The 23141-nt window shown below is 33.5% G+C and overlaps 1 protein-coding gene and 1 pseudogene across 1 annotated transcript; both read right to left on the bottom strand.

Annotated features, from left to right (window-relative positions):
• Positions 1-886: 886 nt before the first annotated feature.
• On the bottom strand, positions 887-2716 carry LOC115976788 (AAA-ATPase ASD, mitochondrial-like). The gene has a single exon (XM_031098278.1). The coding sequence runs from the start codon at positions 2691-2693 to the stop codon at positions 1182-1184; it is 1512 nt and encodes a 503-aa protein (XP_030954138.1). The 5' UTR covers positions 2694-2716; the 3' UTR covers positions 887-1181.
• A 9147-nt stretch (positions 2717-11863) lies between these two features.
• Positions 11864-22445, bottom strand: LOC115971802 (annotated as a pseudogene).
• Positions 22446-23141: the final 696 nt, after the last annotated feature.

Below are 23141 nucleotides of genomic sequence, written 5' to 3'. Positions count from 1 at the left end.
GCGGTGGCTCTAACTTCCGGCTTAGTTGCTTAACAACTAATGAGTTTCTTTTTTTTTGTTTTTTTTTTTTTTGTGTTTTTTATGTGTGCATCTAGGTATGGACAAAATTATTTTATTTTATTTCTACCAAAAAAAAAATTTTATTTAAAATTTTTTTAAGGGTCAAGTTATTTGTTTTAGATAAAATTGGTTGATTGAGTTTAATTGTTTTTAGCTTTACTATTGGTAATTTTTGTTGTTGAATAATTTTTTTGGGCTTATTTATTTTGCTTTAGATTTTAGATCTGGTCTTTAAAAGGAAGAAAATGCTAGAATTACAAACTTTTTTTACAAATTATTAATGTGGTGAGTGGTTATTAGTAAGTAAAAATGCAATGTAAGTGATGAGCCCGGATGCAAATTAATAAAAGTTTACTCTCACAACAGTTTGTAAAAATGTTATAAAATTTTTTGTAACTAGAGTAGTACTTCTAAAAGAATCAATGATAATATTAAAGAGGGCAAAGTGTGACTTTATAGAACAAAATTGCTAAAATTGGTGACTATGTATATATTAATTAAAAAAAAATAGGGGGGGCCATTGCCCCCAAGTCCAAGTCTCCCTCCGTCCCTGCTTAGAAACAAATGAATTTAATCGATTTTTTCTTAAGGATAGAACACCATGGAGGTTGAGTAGGGACCTAAATCATTGAAATGGTGTAGACATTCACATTCTAATTGCATTATTTGGCATTTATATCTTTGCCTACTCATAATTCATACCAAGCATAATTAACCAATTGAAGAGAAGCATGCTAATCAGAAAGTTTTGATGTTCAACCAGCTTAATTTCCCAAATTGGCATGCTATGTTGAACATTTGCATGATTTTAAGAAATCATTCAAGATTGAGGCATACCTACAAAAGTTTGATTAAATGTGTCATACATTATAGTTCATTTGCCTAAACCAATTATTCTATTCATAAATTCATCAAAAAAAAAATTATTCTATTCATAAAGAGAGATTTTTTTGGTCCAATCCTAAAGTCGGAATCTTACAGCCCAGGCCACTCATTCATTTCTACTTTATATAACTTTTTGCTCCTCCATTTGTCTTTTTTCCTGATGGCCGGTTTACTTTTGCACCTCTTGGCTAGAATTCTTTTACCTTCTTGGCTCTCCAATCAATCTTCACCACGAATTACTTATCTTCTTCTTTTGCTTCATTTTTGGCTGATTCTTCAATTTTTTTTGCTTCCACCTCAGCTTTCAACTTTACTTCTTCTATTGCCTTTTCAAGACCCTGGATCAGACTCTCCAAGCATAATGTTGCGTCCCCTGAAATTGACTTGGGCATCAAATGTTCAGCAACATCAGCTGGGGTCATATCTGCGTCTTCAAACAACTCACTGATTTTGGGGAACAAATGGTGACATTCAAGCTTATGATAATTCTTTGCCAGCACCTTAAAAGCTTCAAACTTGCAGAATGACAATTCTATGTGCTTATCCATCCTTCCTTTTCGAATTAGTGCAGGATCAAGCTTTTCTACATAATTGGTAGTGAAAACAATCAGCCTTTCACCACCACAAGCTGACCAGAGCCCATCAATAAAATTCAAAAGCCCAGAAAGAGTAACCTGGCTGGATTTGTTTTCATTTTCTTCCTTTTCTTCCTTTTTCTTTGGTTCCTTCTCTTCTTCTCCTGATTCCTTTTTCTCCTTTTTCTTCTTCCTCCTTTGACCAGTAAGATCAAGCGAACAATCAATGTCTTCTATCACAATAATAGATTTGCTTGATGTTTCAATCAATAGCCTCCTCAGCTCAGTGTTATCCCTCACTGCAGTGAGTTCAAGGTCATAAATATCATAACCCAAATGATTAGCCATGGCTGCAATCATTGTGGACTTGCCAGTCCCTGGAGGGCCATAAAGGAGATACCCTCTCTTCCAAGCTCTCCCAATTCTTGCATAAAACTCTTCTGCCTTGCTGAATGCATTCAGATCATCAATAATCTCTTGCTTCTTCTCTGGCTCCATTGCAAGTGTCTGAAATGTTGCTGGGTGCTCAAACACAACATGGCTCCAATAAGAACCATAGTTAGTGTAAAGCTTCCTTTGCCTGTTTTTTACCTTGATTGCCTTACCTTCTTTCAACACATGGCTGAGGTATGGCCCAATAATGAGATCTCTATATTTTTTATGGAAAGTGAGCCTGTAGTGTCTCTTCTCATCAGGAACTGGATTAAACAATGTCGTCTGTGCTCTCACACCATGTTTACCAGAAGCCCACCAGAGCCTGACCCCTTTAAACTCATCACCAACCTCTTCATGATCATCCATGCTAAGAACAAGTGACTGGTTGTTCTTACCTATTTCAGCCTTCAGCCTCTTTGCTTGCATGGAAGTAGTGGAGCTGAGGTAATTCTCGATGGCAGAGTAAGCTTCACTCCTTGTGAGACGCTCTCCAGTGAACTCATTGAACCTGATTTGGATATAAGGGTAAAAGAAAGCCATCACCCTTTGAGAGTATTTCTCAAGAAAGTTTTGAAGCTGATGAGGAAAGTATTGCTGAAACATGGCCCGGATAAACATCAAACTGGCCAATATCGATCCTAGATTAGCAAACATGTTTTGTGGTGTCATGTTTGATAAGTGCTTTTGCTTCGTTTTTTTTTCTTCCCTAATTTCAGAAGTGAAACTCTTTAGTCGCATCTCTTATATAACATATTAAATTGCATAGTTGGTCCTTAAATCTTTCACTTTTAGTTCAAAATCATCTATATATTTTACAATATTTCACTCTAATCCTTTTATTTTTCAAAAGTGTCATTATTGTAATCTAATTCAAGTAAGATGTTAACGTACGAACGGAATTCAAGCCACATCACTGTGCCCGTGCCCATGAGATTAAAGTAATTTTGGTTTCAAAATTGTGTTTACTATATCATAATCATATAGTAGTTTTAGTTAAAAATCTTATAACTCAACTGACATTTCATAATGTTTTTAATAAAAACGACCACAATTCAAGTTCATCACTCTCACTTATTGAATTATAATTATTATTACTTTTTGCAGTTTGGACCTATTTGAAATATATTAAATTATATAAACAATCTTGAAAACTAAGATTAAAAAAATAACCTTCTCAAAAAAAAAGATTAAAAAAATAAGGACAATATATTATTCCATTCAACCTATTTAATTAATACAGAAGGATATTCTCAACCAAAAAAAAAAAAAAAACTTTAATACAGAAGGAAGTTGGGTGAAAATTGTGTTTGTGCACTTATATAATGAGAATCTCATTGGTCATCCATGTGAAAAAGTTTTACACCAATCGCTGATCTAAATTGACTGGTAGCTTGTCTTAATACTGGAAAGTCGGTAAAGGCAGCCATAGCGCAATTTCTTCGAATGTGGAGTTAGTAGATAGAATAGAAGCAATGATATCATAAGACTGATGTCATGGCTCCCTTCAATCCCTTAGCTTACAAGAAACTGTCTTTAGGCTCCACAAGAGTCTTAAAGGGCCATAGTAAAATTAATTTCATCAATGGAAAAACACATGGCTTCCTACTCGACCTGGAGCCCACTCACGAACGAAGGTCTCTTTGTGTGGTCGATGTTGTGTGTGTGTAAGTGTATAACTATAATTCCTCTTCCTTTATTTGGTAATTTAATTCAATGATTTTGATGGGTGAGTCTGCTTTTTGATGCCTGAAATCTGATTCTGCTTTGACGAGTTTGTACATTACTCGGTGACATATGAGTTGGACATAATATATATAAATTAAAAGGACTGGTTGTGGAGTAATTAATTGGACTAGCTAGCCAGTGCTGACTATTGCTTTGAATTAATGACATAAACTAAGAGACCTTTAAAGATTAAAAAAAAAAAAAATTTATACAAAAACAAAATGTTAAATTACTAATTCTTCTGTTGGAAGGATCAGTTATTTAATATGGTATTTGAGCGCGTAGGAGGTCTTAAGTTAAATTATGATCTTCTAAATGATTAAATTTATCAATTCCAATAGTTTAAACTTTTGTGACAATCAGTAATTTAAAAAAATAAAATAAAATAACAAACAAACGAAACAACATATCAGAATTAAAGACTTAAGCTGGAAGGATTAGTTATTTAACGTGGTATATAAATAGAAGGTCCTAAGTTGGATTACTGCTTTCTAATTAATTAAATTTATTATACTTATCAGTAATTAAAAGCCCACGGTTAGTTTAAACTTTTTGAAATAATCAGTAATTAAAAAAAATAAAAAATAAAAACAAACAAAACAAAACAACTTATCAGAACGTGCACAATGGATGGACGAGGAGAGGACAGGGCAGCATCAAAACCCACGGTAACCTTCAATCAGCATTGCGACAGGTCGTTGTTTGTATTTGCATCTATTCTATACGTCGCTTCTAAGAACTGCACGTCGTGAGTCTTTTAACTTTTATCATTTCACGTGCTTTGTTTGTGTTTCATTAATATACACGTCATTACGCGATTGTTTGATGTTGATGTATCCATGATTCCATGTATTGAGTCTTCATGGACTTGTTAGTTGTTATATACCTTTATAGTGGTAGCGGTGGCTCTTTTTGTTTCTAACATATTTAGCCAAATAAAAATGGATACCCAATTGATTTAGATCATTAATAAAACTTGCTTACCTTCTGTTAAAAAAAGAAAAGAAAAAAAAAGGATACATGTTTCAACATGTAAATTGGTCCCTTTTTTTTTTTTTTTTTTTTTTTTGAATTATAGGTTCACACGGTTAGTGTTTCTTGCATATGATGAGAAATGGTTCCGAGACACTTTAGACCAGTTATGCTTGAGTTTGGTGGAAAAGAAGCATTTATTATGTGTGAAGATGTAAATGTAAAATAGAAAAGAAAGGTATGACTCTCAAATTTGATGTCTAGCAAGCTTAAGTTTTTCATGTCTTTTCTCATGTTGTGAATATCTATCAATTGTTTACGCGGAAATGAATGGTTTGATAGAAACACTGTTCTTATGCCTTTGTATCATCTTATAGAAATGACCCTTTATGACGTTTTGTCAAGATACGTATATCTTTGTTTTATCTTATCAAAAAGACACATGTGGTTTCTTTTTTTCCTTAATATGTATACGTTCTTAGCAAAAAAATTTCCATTTAATTCAATAATGGTTGTTTTGCATAAATTGAAATTAAGAAAAGTATTTTCTCAAATGACATTTTGAGATGGATGTTTTATATTTGACCAATCCTTTTATTTTATTTTATTTTTTTTCAATTTTTATTTTAAATTAGAATGATTTATTTTCATTTGTTTTAGTTAAAGTAATTATACCATAAACAAAGTGATTATATCTAAATTTTGCTAACTATCTTGGACATTGCACAGATTAATAGTCAAAACACAACTCAAGAAGTGACATGCAAGTAGAAAAGGTTAGAGTTAGCAGTCCCCAAGGTTCAATACAACAAGCATTACAAGGAACCGAGCAAACACAAAGAAATGGAGGCGAGGATGAAGTTAGAAATATTGGCACGGTTCCTAGTAGTTTAAATTATGTTTTGTTTTTCGATGAATACATCTAGTAACCCATGCAAGAAGCAATAATGCTGGCATTTCCTTACAATTTACAAATGTATACTTCTATTATTTATATAATATCTAACTGCCAAAGAGTAGCATTTAGTATTGCCACATTGCTATTGAGTCACATTATTGGCCACGACACCATTTTTTTTTATTTGTTCCTCTAAATTTTTTTTTTTATAATATTAAGTATATTAAACCATCCAAGATATTATTAGAAGAAAAAAATGAATGTGTAAAATCAATCGGTTAATATATTTAGCATTATAAAAAATTAGTAGAACAAATCAATAAATAAAAAAATTGTGATATGGTAGATTATTCAGTCTGAGTGGTCCATTTTGGTCCATTTCAGTCCAACTCAGTCCATTTAGTCTAGTTCAGTCCAGTTCGGTCACTTTTAGTCCACTTTGATCCCTTCGGTCTATTTTGGTGCACTTTAGTCTATTCTGTCTAGTTCAATTTGTTCATTTCATTTTGGTGCATTTACTTAAGAAAGGGGAAAAGAAAGATTTGAGTTCGTAGTGCCTATTCTAAATCCAAATTTATTAAAAAAACATAGATGACAAAAATTAGTATTACTATTTTGAATTGGTTAATTTAATTATTTGTGGAGTTATCTTGCTTTATTTTCTTTTTCCCCCTAAGCTGATATTAGTATTTTAGGGCCTATTTTGTACATGTGTTTAAACACATGTTTTCAATTTTTAAACAACATTGTACGTATCTTCATACACTTTTTTATCCACACATATTTCCAAAAAATACAAACAATATTACTAGAACAACGTTACCAAATGACCCCTTAATTTTTGAGTGAATTACACAATTTTAGTGTTTTGAAATTATAAAGTTTGAATTTGTAGATAAATTTCAAAGTAAGATAGAAATTAGAAGATTGCTATAACTATGGTTCTTTTAAGCTTTTAAATGATTCACTTGAACACATGACAATTTTTTTATTATATAATTTTACTGACATTCTTGTGAGTTATACATACACAAAATCATGGATATTGTACATGGTAGGTTGACGACTATATTGTGTTTTGTAGGGGCAAAGCCACAACATAGTTTTTTAGTTTTTTTTTTTTTTTTTTTTTTTTTTTTTTTTTTTAAATTTTAAAATTCTCTTAATATATGGTTTTTTTTAATCATTTAAAAAAATATTAGACCCAAAAAAAAAAAAAAAAAGAGTCCCCACCCCCCCCCCCCAAAACAAAAAAAAAAAGTACTACTAGAACATAGTTTCTCCTTTTTCTTGTCCTCCCTTATTTGGTGATTTCTATTTTTCGAGTTCAAATGGTAGTATTTAATAAAAATAATTTTCTATTGCAAATTTTTATTATTTAGAACTATGCTTTTCGTTGTTGTTAAGTTTCAAATTGTTTGTCAATTTTTGAATTAGACATAAAATGTTAAATTAAAAAAAAAATTAGAGGAGATTTAATTTTAAGGAGTGATACTCTAAAAAATTATAATAAAATAATGGTGATCTTTTTTGCAAATTAGGCAATTTGTGTAAAATAAAATTTATAAAATACCCCAAAAAAGAGCTTTGCCCCTGGTGTTTGGTTAATGGGAAGAGTAACAACAACCATGGAAGCTTTATTAGGACACCTTGATATTTATGCCGAAAGCGCCCTTAAAGTATATTATATATTATTATTATTAAATTCATTACTTTCGAGAATACCTTTGTGAAAAAATGACCAACATCAATGAAGTATAATTTACAATAGTCTTAATGAAAGTTATTTGGCATTGATGATGGTATTAATAGAACAGATTTTGAAGAATAAAACTAATGCGTCAATGACACTTAAAAAGATTTCAGTTTTTATGTCTTTAATAAGAACTATAAATTCACATCCTCTCATTTCCATTAGCCTCAAGCATCCTTTAATACCATCGATAAACCTATAGTCACACCTAGGGATGGTCATGGGTAGGATATGGACCGGGTATACCCATACCCGACCCGAAAAGTTTACCCAGGGATACTCGATTATCAATACCCGTTAATATCCATACCCGAATATATTATCCATAGATATCCATACCCTACCCGAAACCTTTTTTTTTTTTTTTTTTTTTTTAATAAAAACTAACCAATCTTAAAACAGAAAAAACTAATCAATAAAAAAATTTATTGATTAATTTGTATCTGCTTCTTTTTTTTTTTTTTTTTTTTTTTTTTGAGATAGAGATAGAAATTTTATTAGATACAAAATAAAATAAAATAAAGAAGCAACATTTTCCTCTGCCTCTTCAATTGTTTGTCAAGCAAATGGAAACTCCTAAAATAAATTTTACAAAATCAAGATCAATGTAACAGTAATAAAAGTCACTTTCAAGCTTTTCAGTGTAATAAGAGTAGCACTTATTACAACTAACTTCAGATCAGGTCTATTTGTCAACACTTGCTTTAGAAGTCCAAACAGAACATCAATAGCATTCTTAAAATAGAACTCCCAATGCCATTCAAATGCTGAGGAAATCGAGTATAGAAAGGAGCACAAGATAGATCTCTTTTACTGCTTCGCTTACATAACAAATCAACTAATGTTATAACTTCACCAGAATCAAATTATATTCACAATGAGAGGAAGAGATAAGCACAACTTCTATAGTCCATAAAAAAGATCTCAATAGCCAGGATTTGAACTCCACTCATGTCAACTAGTAAAAAAATGTAGAGCTTCCATATTCTTATAAAAACCAGACAAGCAACATGATAACAGACAGGCATAATGGTCTAACATTTTATGCAAACATACAGGCATAGTGAGAAAGACACATGTCATCCCCATGTCCAGAACATAAGATAAAGAAGCTTAGCTTTTCAAAACTCTCTGTTTCCCTTTTTTTTTTTCTTTTTTTTTTTTCAAAGTCAGGAGCTGCAGATAGAGAAGTCCATAAGAACTTTCTCAAACAATATGGCAGCCAAACTTTCAAATGATTGAAAAAGAAATTCAAGAGTTTGCTGGAATATTATTACATATCATAGAAGCATTCCAGAGAACAAATAAATTATAAAAAAAAAAGTGGGAAATATAGCACTGCAATGAGCCAAAGAATATTCATTCCTGTATAAGAGTAATTGGTACATAATTTCCAGATTGAAAAAACAAAACCAATACTACAATATGTAACCATTGTTCCTGCCCTTTTTTTTTTTTTTTAACAGGTCGGGTTTGGATAATATTCATACCCTACCCGAAAAATTCGGGTAATATCCATACCTTACCCGGTTAAGCTCTATCTATGAAGAACCGGGTATTACCCGAAACATTTAGATCGGGTAAGGTTGGATATCCATTACCCAATGGGTATGGCCATCCCTAGTCACACACACTACAGGTTTATCCACTTTGCTAAGTACCATGGCAAAAAAATTACCAAAAATTGTTCTCATATTTGTATATGCATGTTTGGCTGTGTTGGTTTCTATAGGGCAAGCTTAGTTGCAACAAATACTTGGATTGCTGCAAACACCCAAATTGTTACCACAAAAAACTGGATTATTCCCAAACCTTGGTGGTGGGGTTCTTTTAGGAGCAAATGGGCAATGTTTGTTATCTATTGTAAACATACCAGGGTGTCTAACTCAAGTTTATGGTTCACTTACCAATGGCCAATTTAGCATTATAGGTTCTTCTTGTTGCAATGCCATCTCGAAGATTGAAGAAAATTGCTTGTCTAAATTATTCCCCTCCAATCCCATCTTTGCTCCATTGCTCAATAACTCGTGTGGTCAATCATCTAAAGGAAATAGACAAATCTCTAGACTCACCACAAGCAAGGTTGCTCTCCTAGGGCTTCTACCTGAGGATCAAGACATACAACAATGCTGGTAATTTCTTGCAGTTGTACAAGGGTGTCTTATAGATGTTATTAACTCCATTTTTAGTGGCAAAATTAGCTTCTTTGGTACTATTTGTTGCAAAGCCATTACTTTGGTCAGTGACCATTGCTAGCCTAAATTGTTCCCTTTTAACCCAGCTTTTCCATCAAAGCTAAAAAATGTTTGTTTAACTAGATTTAGAGTTGGAGGAGCTGCACCTTAACCTTTGGGAGCTAATCAAATCACTATGAATAAGCTCTCACCAGTGAAATTACCTTTACAAGGACTATCAAAAGGGAACTAGGAACAAGACATTGCAAAATGCTAGTCATCACTTTCAAGCATTAATAATGAGATTTATGGAACTCTTTCTAGGGGAAAATTTGGTGTGATTGGTCTTGCTTGTTGCAAATCCAGAACTATTGTTAGTGGCTAGTGTTGGCCCAAGATATTCCCACTTAATCCTTTATTCCCTCTATTGCTCAAGAGTAAACGTGCATATAATGCTTCTAGGGCTGTACCAACACCGAAGGAAATTTGAACATGCCTATAAATTCAGACCAGCACATCATTTGCTATTGCAATATTAATTATGCATTGGCTAGTGATTGTGGAAAAATGTGGTCTGTTCTTTTTTTAGTTTATTTGATAACAATGTTTCCTTGTGTGTTGTTTTCAGAATTTTCTTTTCATTATAATAAAATTCTAGTTTCCATTGTAGCGATTGCACGTTGTTCCTAGCTTGAAGTTAGTTTAAGTTACTGATATTTAAGTGTTTTACTTTATTTTAGAACTTGTTATGCAAAAAAGGCGTTATGGTTTATGGTTTCTTAATATGTATTGGGTGTGTTTGTCTTTAGCTTTATCATTTCACATGCTTTGTTTGTGTTTAATTATTACACATGTCATTATGATGTTGATGCATCAATGTAATGAGTCTTATAGACTTATAATGGTACAATTGGTATTATCTTTACTGTCACATGGTACCATTTCTTTTAAAAAAATGAAAATAAATTTTAATAAATCCGAATTTATTAAAACAAATGAAGTAGTTATTCTAAATTCGAATTTATTAAAAAATATAGATGACGAAAATAATATTATTATTTTTAATTGTTTAATTTAATAATTTGTGATAATATCTTTCTTTATGTTCTTTTTTCCCTTTAGCTAATATTAATATTTTAGGTTTTGAGTGAATTACATAATTTTAGTGTTTTGATATGATATAATTTGAATTTGAAGACCACTACGATTCTCTTATGCTTTTAAATGATTCACCACATGAAAGTTTTTTTCTATTGATACATGTGAAGCTCATATTGCAATGTATAAGTTATTCAACATACCATGATAGAAATTCCTTTATATAATAAATTTATTGTCCTCTCCACCCTCTAACAAGAATAATTATATATATATATATTCATACAAGCACTCAAAATAGTTAATATGACAAAATTAGGCCACATGAAGTAAACTCTTTATGTTGATGACTCTATTGAGTAGTTTAAAGAAGCTCCAAACTTTTTATAAACAAATATATATATATATATATATATATATACCGACACAAAAAAAATTGTAACTATCCTATATCATGCATTGCATAGGTTTGCAACTAAATATTAATAAAAATTCTAACATTCAAGTCCAAATAAAATAATTATTAAAAAAAAACTCAAGATAAACACATAAATAAAAGACGCAAACAACATATAAAACTTATGCGAGTCCTAGATTATGGGTTTTTTGAGTAGTGGTACACCCCATCTAACGTTCCAATAGTCACACACCATGTGTAAACAGAGTTTAAACACACCCGCGAGTCCTTTTTTTTATTTAAAAAAAAATTAGGATCACCTAAGAGGAGGAAAATGATCTAGGGTTCGGTCGTCTTTCTGCTTTCTCTAGTTTAAGAACATGGGCTGAAAGACCAGATATTGAGAAGGCCCCAGGACTTAGTTACATGATTGGTAGAACCAATAAGGAGCCAAGAACTAATAAGGAGCCAAGAACTAATAAGCAGCCAAGAAGCACGGAGGTTAATATTAGCAACCAGTAAAAGTATGTGATTAAATAATTAAATTACCATATTTTAATAGTTTAAACTTTTGGAATAATTGGTAATTTAATATATGATATAATTAGGACAAGATGTCTTAAGTTCGATTATTGTCTTTTTTACACTACTTTCTATTTAAAATCTCACATGTTGAATTTTACCTATTAAAAGGGAGTTTGAGCTCACACATAAAGGGGCATTAGAATTATGTGATTAAATAGTTAAATTTACTATATTATTGGTGTTGAAAGCATCACCTTAAAAAGTGATGTGGTCAAGACCAATAGTACTAAAAAGACTTTTTAGGCTACTAATGAATGACTGCCACTTCAATTAACTACTTCCAAATTACATACCCAAAACACTAATTCAATGTTTCACAACTTCCATACAACTCTCTTTCACTTTAGGTGAAGATTCATCAACTTTCACATCTTCTTGAGCAGCTTCTTGCTTTTCTTTCACCATCTTTAGCCTTCCTTCTTCCTCAGCCTTTATTCTTGCTTCCGGCTTGACTGTCTCAAGAGCTTCAATCAAGCTCTTCAAACATATCTCAGCATCTTCAATTAGAGACTTGGGCAATAAATTCTGAACAACATCAGCAGGAGTCATATTGGTTTCTTCCAACAAACGGTCAATTGTCGCAAACAACTCATGTGAATGAACATCCAAATAATTCCTAGCAAGAACCTTGAATGCTTCAAAGGAACAATAGGACAATTCTATGTGCTTGTCCCTATGTCCCCTCCTAATGAGAGCTGGATCAAGCTTTTCCACATAATTAGTGGTGAAGACAATGATCCTCTCTCCCCCAGTAGCCAACCAAATCCGATCTATAAAATTCAACAAACCAGAGAGAGTGAGCTTACTATTGCTTTCTACTTCTTCTTCTTCTTCTTCTTCTTTGGCCATTTTACTAATAGGATCTTTATTTTCTTCATCCTTCACTTTTTCCTTGTTAGAAATATTGAATGCAACGATATTGTATTTCTCAAATGAAAGAATCTACATGAGTGTTTTTATATAGAAGGCATAAGAGTGCAGTATAAGTAAGAGTGCAGTACAAGAATGTGTGCTATACAACTAATCTAGTTGGGCCTAAAGCCCACAACACTATACACATTAACAGCCCCCCTCAAATTCAAGGTGGTTGTGAGACCAACTTGAGGTTGTCAACCAAAGTATGAAGGCGTCCTTTAGGATGTGACTTGGTGAAGATATTTGCAAGTTGATCTTTAGAGGAGACTGAGATCAGCTTGAGAGCACCATGGACAAGATGATAATGGATAAAATGACAATCGATCTCGATGTGTTTAGTCCGTTCATGGAAGATGCTTGATCACTCCCAAGTGCAGGAGATTGTAACAATATAATTCTCGGAGTACTAAGGTCGAACCACAAGGAGCGGGGTAAATTCAAAGACAATATAATTAAACAATAATTTGGGTGAAGAAGAAAAATACTTTTGCTTGGTGATTGTTAACAAGAATAATAATAAAAATTGATTCAAATCAATAATGTAAATACTAGGGCATCGGGTGTTTCCCTATATTGATATGAAATTCTTTGTGATCTAAGAAAATATATATTTCATAATTGATTGTTCTTATACAATTAAACACTTATGATTCGGCTAAACTGAGACAATTCAAGAACACATGATAATCTCGATTGATAATGCGGTTAGAAAAGTTTTCAGAAAAAACCCATTCACTTTTATAACCTGATTTCTATTTGAAACTATTAGAAATTCATCTAAATAATAAGAAAAACATGATTGAACTTATTGAACGCATGGAAGAACTAATACATCAAAAGAAATCTAATTGAACAATCAAATATGTCGTTGATAAAATCCTATAAAGAATCACATTAAATATTCATACCGTATAAAAGATAAAGGAAAATACAAGTTTTCTCTCCAAAATTCGTTCTACACAGCCTCCCTTCCAAAACCCTAATGTAAAAAGTTTCCAAAGAAAATAAAACATTTAATATTTTAATTTCCTTCCAGGTTTACAGCAGTAACATGTGAGTTAAATTCAGCCTTCAAAATTTGAGAATTTCAAAAAACTCAAAACTGGAAATTTGTAGATATTTAAGTCACGGTTCCAATCCATCTAGCCTTGTGTCAATTGGATTTTTGAGGAGAGAGATACACCCAAAATACTGATCAGTGCTCAAATCAGATTTTTCCTTTTCAGATTCTGCCTCTTTGATTTCTTTATTTATTTGAAGCTTCCAATCATGGTAGACGATCCAAGCACTCCAGCTGCACCTCCTTAGACATTTAAGCATGGTCCTTTAGCTCCACTTTAATTCTAGTTTGGCCTCCATTCTCTTACAAATTCCTGTAAACTTATCTTTCTCACATGATATCCTGAAAGTAGAAAATTACATACAATGAATAGCATCTTATTCAAGAAATTACGTAAAGATGAGTTTACAAGAATTTGTGAGAGAATGGAGGCCAAACTAGAATTAAAGTGGAGCTAAAGGACTATGCTTAAATGTCTAAGGAGATGCAGCTGGAGTTCTTGGATCGTCTACCATGATTGGAAGCTTCAAATAAAGAAAGAAATCAAAGAGGCAGAATCTGAAAATGAAAAATCTGATTTGAGCACTGATCAGTATTTTGGGTGTATCTCTCTCCTCAAAAATCCAATTGATACAAGACTAGATGGGTTGGAACCGTGACTTAAATATCTACAACTTTCTAGTTTGAGTTTTTCGAAATTCTCAAAATTTGAAGGCCGAAATTAACTCACAAGTTATGGCCGTAAACTTGGATGGAAATTAAAATACTAAATGTTTTATTTTCTTTCGACACTTTTTACATTAGGGTTTTGGAAGGAAGGCTGTGTAGAACAAATTTTGGAGAGAAAACCTTGTATTTTCCTTTCTCTAATGGCAGCCTAAACTCTTTGCTAGGGCTAGGGGTTATGTTTCTTCTATATGGTATGAATATTTAATGCGATTCTTTCTAGGATTTTATCAATGACACATTTGATTGTTCAATTAGATTTCTTTTGATGTATTAGTTCTTCCATGATTTCAATAAGTTCAATCATGTTTTTCTTATTGTTTAGATGAATTTCTAATAGTTTCAAATAGAAATCAGGTTTTAAGAGAATGGGTTTTTCTGAAAACTTTTCTATCCGCATTATCAATCAAGGTTATCATGCGTTCTTGAATTGTCTCAGTTCAACCGAATCATAAGTGTTTAATTTTATAAGAACAATCAATTATGAAATATATATTTTCTTAGATCACAAAGAATTTCATATCGATATAGGGAACCACCTCGATGCCCTAATATTTACATTATTGATTTGAATAAATTTTTATTATTATTCTTGTTAACAATCACCAAGCAAAAGTATTTTTCTTCTTCACCCAAATTATTGTTCAATTATATTGTCTTTGAATTTACCCCACTCCTTGTGCTTCAACCTCGTTACTCCGAGAATTATATTGCTACGATCTCTTGCATTTGGGAGTGAGTAAGCAATTTTGGTGCCATTGCCAGGGAGCTGCTGCGTGTTTAGAGGCAATTTTTTGGAGCAAAGCATAGCTGGTGGAAACTCTTCTATTGGTAACTTCGTTCCATTTTTTCCCTTATCTTGTTTTTATTTTTCTGTTTATTTTTAATTTAATTTAATTTATTTATTTATTTTTTTTTTTTTTTTGATTATGGGTTCATTGTTGCATGAGCATTTGGGTTAGAAACGAGAGAGGCAAATTAGAAATTTTTGAAAATTACTTTGGTAATCTTTTTGGCACACCTTCACCTTCACCTTCTTCATCAATCATGGGTGATGAAACACATAATAATCATGAGGAGAATAGAAGAACTATGTATGAACTATTGCATCCCACACAAAATTCTGTTCCTTCATGCATCATGTTTCCTCCTAATGCACCACATGTAAAAATGAAACAAGGTTTATTAGCAATACTTCTTGACTTTAGGGGACAAGAAAATGAAAATCATTATGTCCATGTTAAAGCTTTTGAAGAGGTAATTAGTAGTTTCTATGCACAAAATGTTATTGAGACTACTAAGTTACGTTTCTTTCCTTTTTCTCTTAAGGATAAGGCAAGAAGTTGGCTTTACACCTTGAAACCTAGGTCTATAGGTAGTTGGGGGAAGATGGCCCAAGAGTTTTTTAAGAAATATTTTCCTCCCCACAAAGTCCAGCAAGTAAAAAGAAGGATAGCTAGTTTTGTCTAAGGAGAAAATGAGACCTTATACCAAGCTTGGGAAAGGTACAAAGATCTTTTCAATTTCTGCCCAACTCAGGGGTATGAAGATTGGAGGTTGGTTAGCTATTTTTATAAAGGACTTACACCTAGGGACCGATAGTTTGTTCAACTCTCATGCGGAGGGTTCTTTTTACAAAAAGAACCTGAAGATGCAATGGATTATCTTGATGAGATAGCTGAAAACTCTAACACATGGACTGGACCTAGCCCTATGGACTCCACTGATAGGACTAGAACTAACACTACCACTTCTAGTGGAAGTGTTTTCAAGTTGAGGGAAGATGATAACATGACTACATAAGTGCAAAAACCAGCATGTTAACTAAAGAAATTGAGGCACTCAAAATGAAAGCAAGTAAGTATGTTAGTGCTACCTTTAGAGAGGACCCAATGGAGGTGTGTAAAATTTGTCATGAGATAAACCATGCTACAAATGAATGTGCATTACTTTCTTCATTCTTGAATGTGCCAAAAGAACAAGTACATGCATTTAATTCATACTGGCCAAATAATTCTTCATATTCTAACAATCATAACCCAAATATGCGAAACCATCCGTATTTGAGTTATAAAAGTGACAATGTGTTGAATCCTCCTACTCCAAGGAATTTTAATTCACCACATGCATCATCATCATCATCATCTAGACCTTCCTTGGAGGATGCACTTAGTACTTTCATTCAAAGGCAAAGTGAGGAAAATCAAAAGTTTGAATCCATGCTCACTAGGCTAGATGAAGAGGTAAGAGAGACCAAGAGTCATATAACTAGGCTTACAAATTCATTGAGTGGGATAGAGAGAGGGAAGCTTCCTTCCCAAACTCAACCCAATCTCATCAATCAAAATCTAAAAATTGGCTCTAAGGTTAAACATGAGAAAGTAAAAGCTATGACCATTTTGAGGAGTGGTAAAGAGATTGATAAAAGTTCTCCTTTAGTAACTAAGAAATCTAAGGAGACCCCAGTTGAAAAAGAGAAGGATGAAACTGAGTCACATGGATTTGGTGAAATTGAAAAATGCCCAATCCCTCCACTATTTCCACAAGCCTTAAAATTACCTAAGAAATTGGACACCACATCTGAGATATTAGAGCATTTGCATCAAGTCAAGATAAATTTGCCATTATTGCATGTTATCAAGCAAGGGCCTACATATGCCAAGGTAATTAAGGACCTATGCACCATCAAGAGAAAGCATTATGTGAAGAAGACCGCATTCCTAACATAACAGGTAAGTGTAGTTATCCAAAATAAGACCCCACCAAAGTATAAGGATCCAGGTTGTCCAACAATCTCTTGTACTATTGGAGATTACATCATGGAGCATGCATTGCTAGATCTTTGGGCAAGTGTTAATTTGATCATTTTCAGTGTATATCAAAAACTTGAACTTGGTGAGTTGAAACCTACTTCAATAACTTTATAATTGGCTGATCACTCTGTAAGGGAATCGAGAGGGATTGTTGAGGATGTGTTGGTGAAAATTGAACAATTTTATTATCCTGTTGATTTTATTGTTCTAGATTACCAACCCGTTTTACATCCTGGTGTTCATAGCCCTATTATTTTGGGTAGACCTTTTCTTGCCACAGCTAATGCTTTAATTAATTGCAAGAATGGAAGGATGCAATTCACTTTTAGTTCCATAGCTTTGGAGCTAAACATATTTCATGTGGCTAAACAACCACATGAGGATGATGACTATGCTTATGTGAATCTCATTGGGGCGGTAGTTCAAGAAGAGTTTAATAAGAATTTTTTTTTCTGATCCTCTTGAAACTCTTCTTAATAATTTTGTTGGTTCTTATGATTTAAAATGTGATATTCATGTATTTGAAAATTTTTCTTTGTTGGATTCCTCACAGGTTTTGGAAGAACAATAGATGATGGCAATTAATAAAGGATGGAATCCTTGCTTTGAGGAGCTACTAGAAAATGAAAAAAAGCTCGTGCATTCAAGTGAAGAGGCACCACAATTGGAGCTTAAGCTGCTGCCCGGTGGTCTTAAATATGCATATTTAGGCCCAAGTAAGTTAAAACCTAGGTGGGATGGCCCTTTCATTGTAAGGGAAGTGTTTAACCATGGAGCTATAGTAGTTAAGGAACCTAGAGATGGTAGGATTTTGAAAATAAATGGACAAAGGTTAAAACCATTCTTAGGGAGAGTTATACTTGAGGAGGAGACTATGTCACTGGAGATCCCTTCCTATTGGGATGCTACTTGAACTCTGAAAGAGCCTTATGAAGTTGTACTATATTTGTTTTAATTTTCTTTTCTTTTTGTTTATTTGGTTTTTTTTTTTTTTTTTTTTTTTTTTTTGTTTTTGTTTTGTTATTATTATTATTATTATTATTATTATTATTATTATTATTATTATTATTATTATTTGTGATCTAACATTTGCAGGTGTGAACAAAATTTAAAAAAAATAAATAAATAAATGCTTAAGGTAACTTCTTCCCTTTGTACTTAAATTTATTTTGGCTTTGATACATTGAGGACAACACAATATTTTAGTTGGGGGGAGAGGTTTAAAATTTTTGCTACACCTTGCATGATTTTTCTTTCTCTCTTTTCCCAAAAAAAAAAATAAAAAAAAAAAATAAAAAAATAAAATCTTGAATTTGAATGTAGAAGAGTTATAAGCTTTATTTTTATATCATGTGATGGAATGAATAATGCTGAGTTGGTTATACTATTTGCTATATTAAGACTCTTTCATGAAGAGCACAATTGGAAACTTTTGAGCACAATAGCTAGGTTAGCGGACGGTTGGATGTTGGACATGCATGGATCATGAACAAGCTAGATATAAACTGAAACTCAACTCATATGGAGAGTTCTTGAGCCTTACTTTTCTTTGTGAGAGTATATCTTTATTTGAACTCTTAAATTTCTCTCATATGCTTCACTTTTTGTAAAAGATCTCAATATTTTTTGGTTGACTATTGGAAACATTATGGGAAGATATACCATGATCCTACTTATTTTTGTCCTTAGGCATGCTGGTTTATGCGGAATTTTAGGAGATGAGAGCCTAAGACCACCAATTTTTTGTCACCAGCTAAACAAATATTCAGCCTACCTTTACATTAACCATTGTCACTATCATTTGAGCTATGAGAAATACTTCTACAATACTACAAAACATTTTTATTTATGGGTATTCTCATGGGGGTTCAAATTTTGAGCAATTGATGTGTTTAGATACCACCATTGTCTCTCTTTTCTTCCCAAAAAAAAAAAAAAAAATCAAAATCAAAAAGAAGAAGAAAAAAAATAGAGAAAAAGAAAAAGAAAGAGGAGACATACATAATCAATCAATAAATCATTGGTGTCTTACACATCTTTCATGTATTTCAGAAGGGTTATATGGTTGAGTAAAGGTTGTTTTGATTCAAGTTCGTTGTTACTGCTATGAGTTAGGTCTGGCTTGAATTTTTTGCATTTGATTCATATGCCTCATATTTCAAAGAGAGCAGTTTGCCTTTACATAGCCATAAGATTATACTACCATTGAGCTTAAAGTCCTACTTGATCCTAAAGGTGCATGGTTGGTATGTGTTTGGGATAAAAACTATGGATGAGAATGGTATTAACCTCATTCTTCCAAGAATTCAACATCCTTTCCAAGAGATCTTTTTCCATTGTTTTAACGGTTGTTTTTGTATACACATGTGATATTCTTAAAACTTCTTCTTTCCTTTTTGTTCACATGTGATTTGAAGAGAGAAACCATTACTTCTATGTGTATTCTTTCAGAGTGTTGATGACTTAAGAGAGGTTTTGGAGTACAGGCTCTAATTTAGATTATTCTTGGTCTATGCATGTTTGGAAAAGCCGGTTTGATTGGATGGGCTATGCACACACACACTTCAAAAGTGAAGCTAGTGAAAGCTTTTTAATATGATGAATAGTATCCTAACTCAAAATTGAAAGTTCATTTGTATGATATAATGATAAAGCAAACTAACATTTGCTGTAGGAATTTTCAAGAAACCTTTGACTTTTGTGGGTAGAGTCACTGCAAACCCTCACGAGAGTAAACTTATCCACTAGGGTGACCTAGGGGTTCAAAGACTTGCTGCACATGGGAAGTGCAGTCGTGTAGCCAACGAAAGTGGCTTGTATTTTAGTTTTAATTTTTCACTTTTAGTAGACATGGGTGCTTTGTGGATTGCTAGGGAATAACATCTTATTCAAGAAATTATGTAAAGATAAATAATAGGGACTGATGCAAATCATGGCTTAATTATACAAATTAAGCATAGTAATAAGGAGATAACGCCCACATAAATATATAACAAATATACATTTTAAGGCATTATTAGAAGACATCATTATGAGTAATATGAATGGCATTCTAGTTGTCACAATAAAGAGGAGTAACAAAGGATGTAGACACATCTAAGTCTTTGAGAAGCCATTGTAGCCAAAAAAGCTCAGATGTGGTATTAGCAAGGGCACAATATTCTGCTTCAATATTGGAGCGGGCCACATGAGTTTGTTTTTTACTTCGCTAAGAAATCAGAGAAGAATCAATAAGAAAGCAATAACCAGTGGTGGACCTGTGATCAGTGGGATCTTCTGCCCAATCAGCATCAGAAAATGCATGGAGAATAAGAGGAGATTGAGCAGAGTAGAAAAGACCATGAAAGAGAGTGCCATTTGGGTATCGAAAAATACGCAGAACAGCAGCATAGTGAGTCGATCATGGACCAGACAGACACTGGCTCACTTGGTAAACAACATAGGAAATGTTTGGACGAGTGATAGTGAGATAAACTAGGCTACCAACCAAGCGTCTGTAAAGAGAGGGATTAGACAATGGTTTCCCCCTTGAGGGAGTCAGATGCACATTAAGCTCAATTGGAATGTCAACAGTCTTGCTATCAATGAGTCCAGCTCGAGACAAGAGTTCAGAGGCATACTTGGCTTGAGTAATATAAAATCCATCTGTAGAATGAGTGATTTCAAGACCCAAGAAGTAGTTGAGATGTCCAAGATCTTTCATCTCAAATTGCTCCGATCGTGTGGCGTATGAGACAGCATAGACAGCGCGTGAAAACTGTGCAGCGTATACCAACGGTGCGTGGAAGCGCATGAGCTACCCAATGAAGCCAATTCTTTTCCAAAAATGTAGATTGGAGAAAGATGAGTCCGATGGTGGCGGAGACAACAAGATCGGAGCAACCCTGGTGGCATGTGAAGCGTGTGGAAAATTTGGCCTTAACTTTGACTAGCGCGTGGCAGTGCATGGATGGTCAGATGAGGTTCTTATTGGCGGCGATGTGTAGAGGGATTGAAAAGCTGCACAGTGATGGGTCTTATGTCCTAATTGGAGGTAAGAGGTGACAGATCCGATGATGGCAGTGGTTTTCGCGGTGGAGGAGGAGCCTCTGGTGGCAAAGATTCAACCCTGAGGACCTCTGACGGCGACGGGGCAATCGGGAGAGGGCATTGAAAGGGTTTACTGACCACAGAAGTTGAGGCAGCGGAAAATACCGACAAAACAAGACTGCAAGACACAAGAAAATTAGAGCAGTGCCTCTGATACCATGTTAGAAATACTAAATGCAATAGTATTGTATTTCTCAAATGAAAGAATATACATAAGTGCCTTTATATAGGAGGCATATGAGTGCAGGACAAGTAAGAGTGTATTACAAGAATGTGTGCTATACAAGTAATCTAGTTGGGTCTAAAGCTCACAACACTATACACATTAACATTCATTTTTCTTCTTTCTTTGACCCGTAAGTTGAACAGAGCAATCAATGTCTTCAATCACTATGAGAGACTTACTTGTCGTTTCAATCAAAAGCTTCCTCAACTGCGTGTTGTCCTTAACTGTAGTCAATTCAAGATCATAGATATCATAATTTAAGAGGTTAGCCATGGCAGCAATCATGCTAGACTTACCAGTTCCTGGGGGACCATAAAGAAGATAGCCACGCCTCCAGGCTTTGCCAATCTTCTTCTAATACTCATTTCCCTGGCTGAACTTAGTAAGGTCATTCATTATTTCTTCCTTTTTCTTTGAATCCATGGCCAAAGTATCAACGGTTGATGGGTGCTCAAAAGCTACATGACTCCATTTTTCTGATTTGTACCCGCCCCAATTCTGGGTGGGATTGTTAGTATACAGCTTTCTTTGTCAATTTCTCATTGTTATTGCCTTTCCTTCTTGAAGACATGGCGAATGTAAGTCCCAGTGACAAAGTCACGGTGAGACTTATGGAAAGTGAGCTTGTAATACCTCCTCCTCCGACTCTGCGTACCGAGAAAATGATTGTGTTCTTGGGGTTGTTTTCTTTGAAACCCACCGAAGCTTGACCCCTTCAAATTCATCTGTAACCTCTTCATTCTCATCCATGCTCAGTAGTACCGATTGACTACTGTCTTTGACAACTTCTGCTTTAAGTTTTTTAGCTTCCCTGGAGGTCCTTTCACTGAGGTAAGTTTCAATGGTAGCATAGGCTTCACTGCGATTGAAATGCTCTCCAGAAAATTCATGGAAAGTGATTTGGATATTGGGGGACATGAAACGAACCAATTTGCGAGAATAACTTGGGATATAGTCACGAAGATGTTTAGGGAAATATTGGTCAAACATGGCCCAAAGAAACATGATGCTCGCAATCAACGAGCCTAGTTGAGCCCATGTATCCCCTATCATCATCATTTTCCTTCTCCAGCCTTTTATGAATGGTTATAGAAACTTGCTCTGGGAAGAATAATACTAAGTTATATTATGGGTTCATTTGGATTGAACTTATTGTTGCCGAAACTGAAAACTGAAAACACTGTAGCAAAATAATTTTTAAATGTGTGAATAATGTCGTGAGACCCATAAACAGTACGTGAATAGTACATGAACATTGCATAAACAGTATTTTTTTTGCCCCTGCACAGTAAAATTATGTGATTTTACTCTTCATACGCAGGAAAAAAAAAAAAAAAAAGGCTTGAAAATGCAGAACTGAAAACGCCACTTTCAGCCCACCCCAAACACTCACTATATATAGAAAATTGTAGAGCGAGTGTTACTTTTTGTTGACCAACGTGGGAAATGTTTAGTGTAGATCTCCCGCATAGTATATACACTCTTAAAAAAAAAAAAAAAAAAAAAAAAAAAAAAAAACTGTGATGGTTTCGAACTTCACAATTTTCCTTGTGCGTGTAATAAACAGTACTCCACGGCTAACATTGTATTTTCCCAATAATGGTAGACACAAAAATAATAATCATCATTTTCCTTTCTCCAATATTTTTTACATTGACCTATGGTAACACCAGTTTTACAAAGCAAATTTAGTCATTAGCCACTCCAAATTCTAATAAATATGCATTTTATATATTTTTATTTACGACCAAATGG

This window comes from Quercus lobata, chromosome 2 (genome assembly GCF_001633185.2).
Source record: "Quercus lobata isolate SW786 chromosome 2, ValleyOak3.0 Primary Assembly, whole genome shotgun sequence".
In the NCBI taxonomy this organism is placed as follows: Eukaryota; Viridiplantae; Streptophyta; class Magnoliopsida; order Fagales; family Fagaceae; genus Quercus; species Quercus lobata.
This window is presented reverse-complemented; position numbering and strand designations above follow the sequence as displayed.

What these genes read in the sequence shown, in the direction of transcription:
- LOC115976788 (XM_031098278.1), bottom strand. Translation starts at nt 2,693, where the DNA reads ATGCGACTAAAGAGTTTCACTTCTGAAATTAGGGAAGAAAAAAAAACG.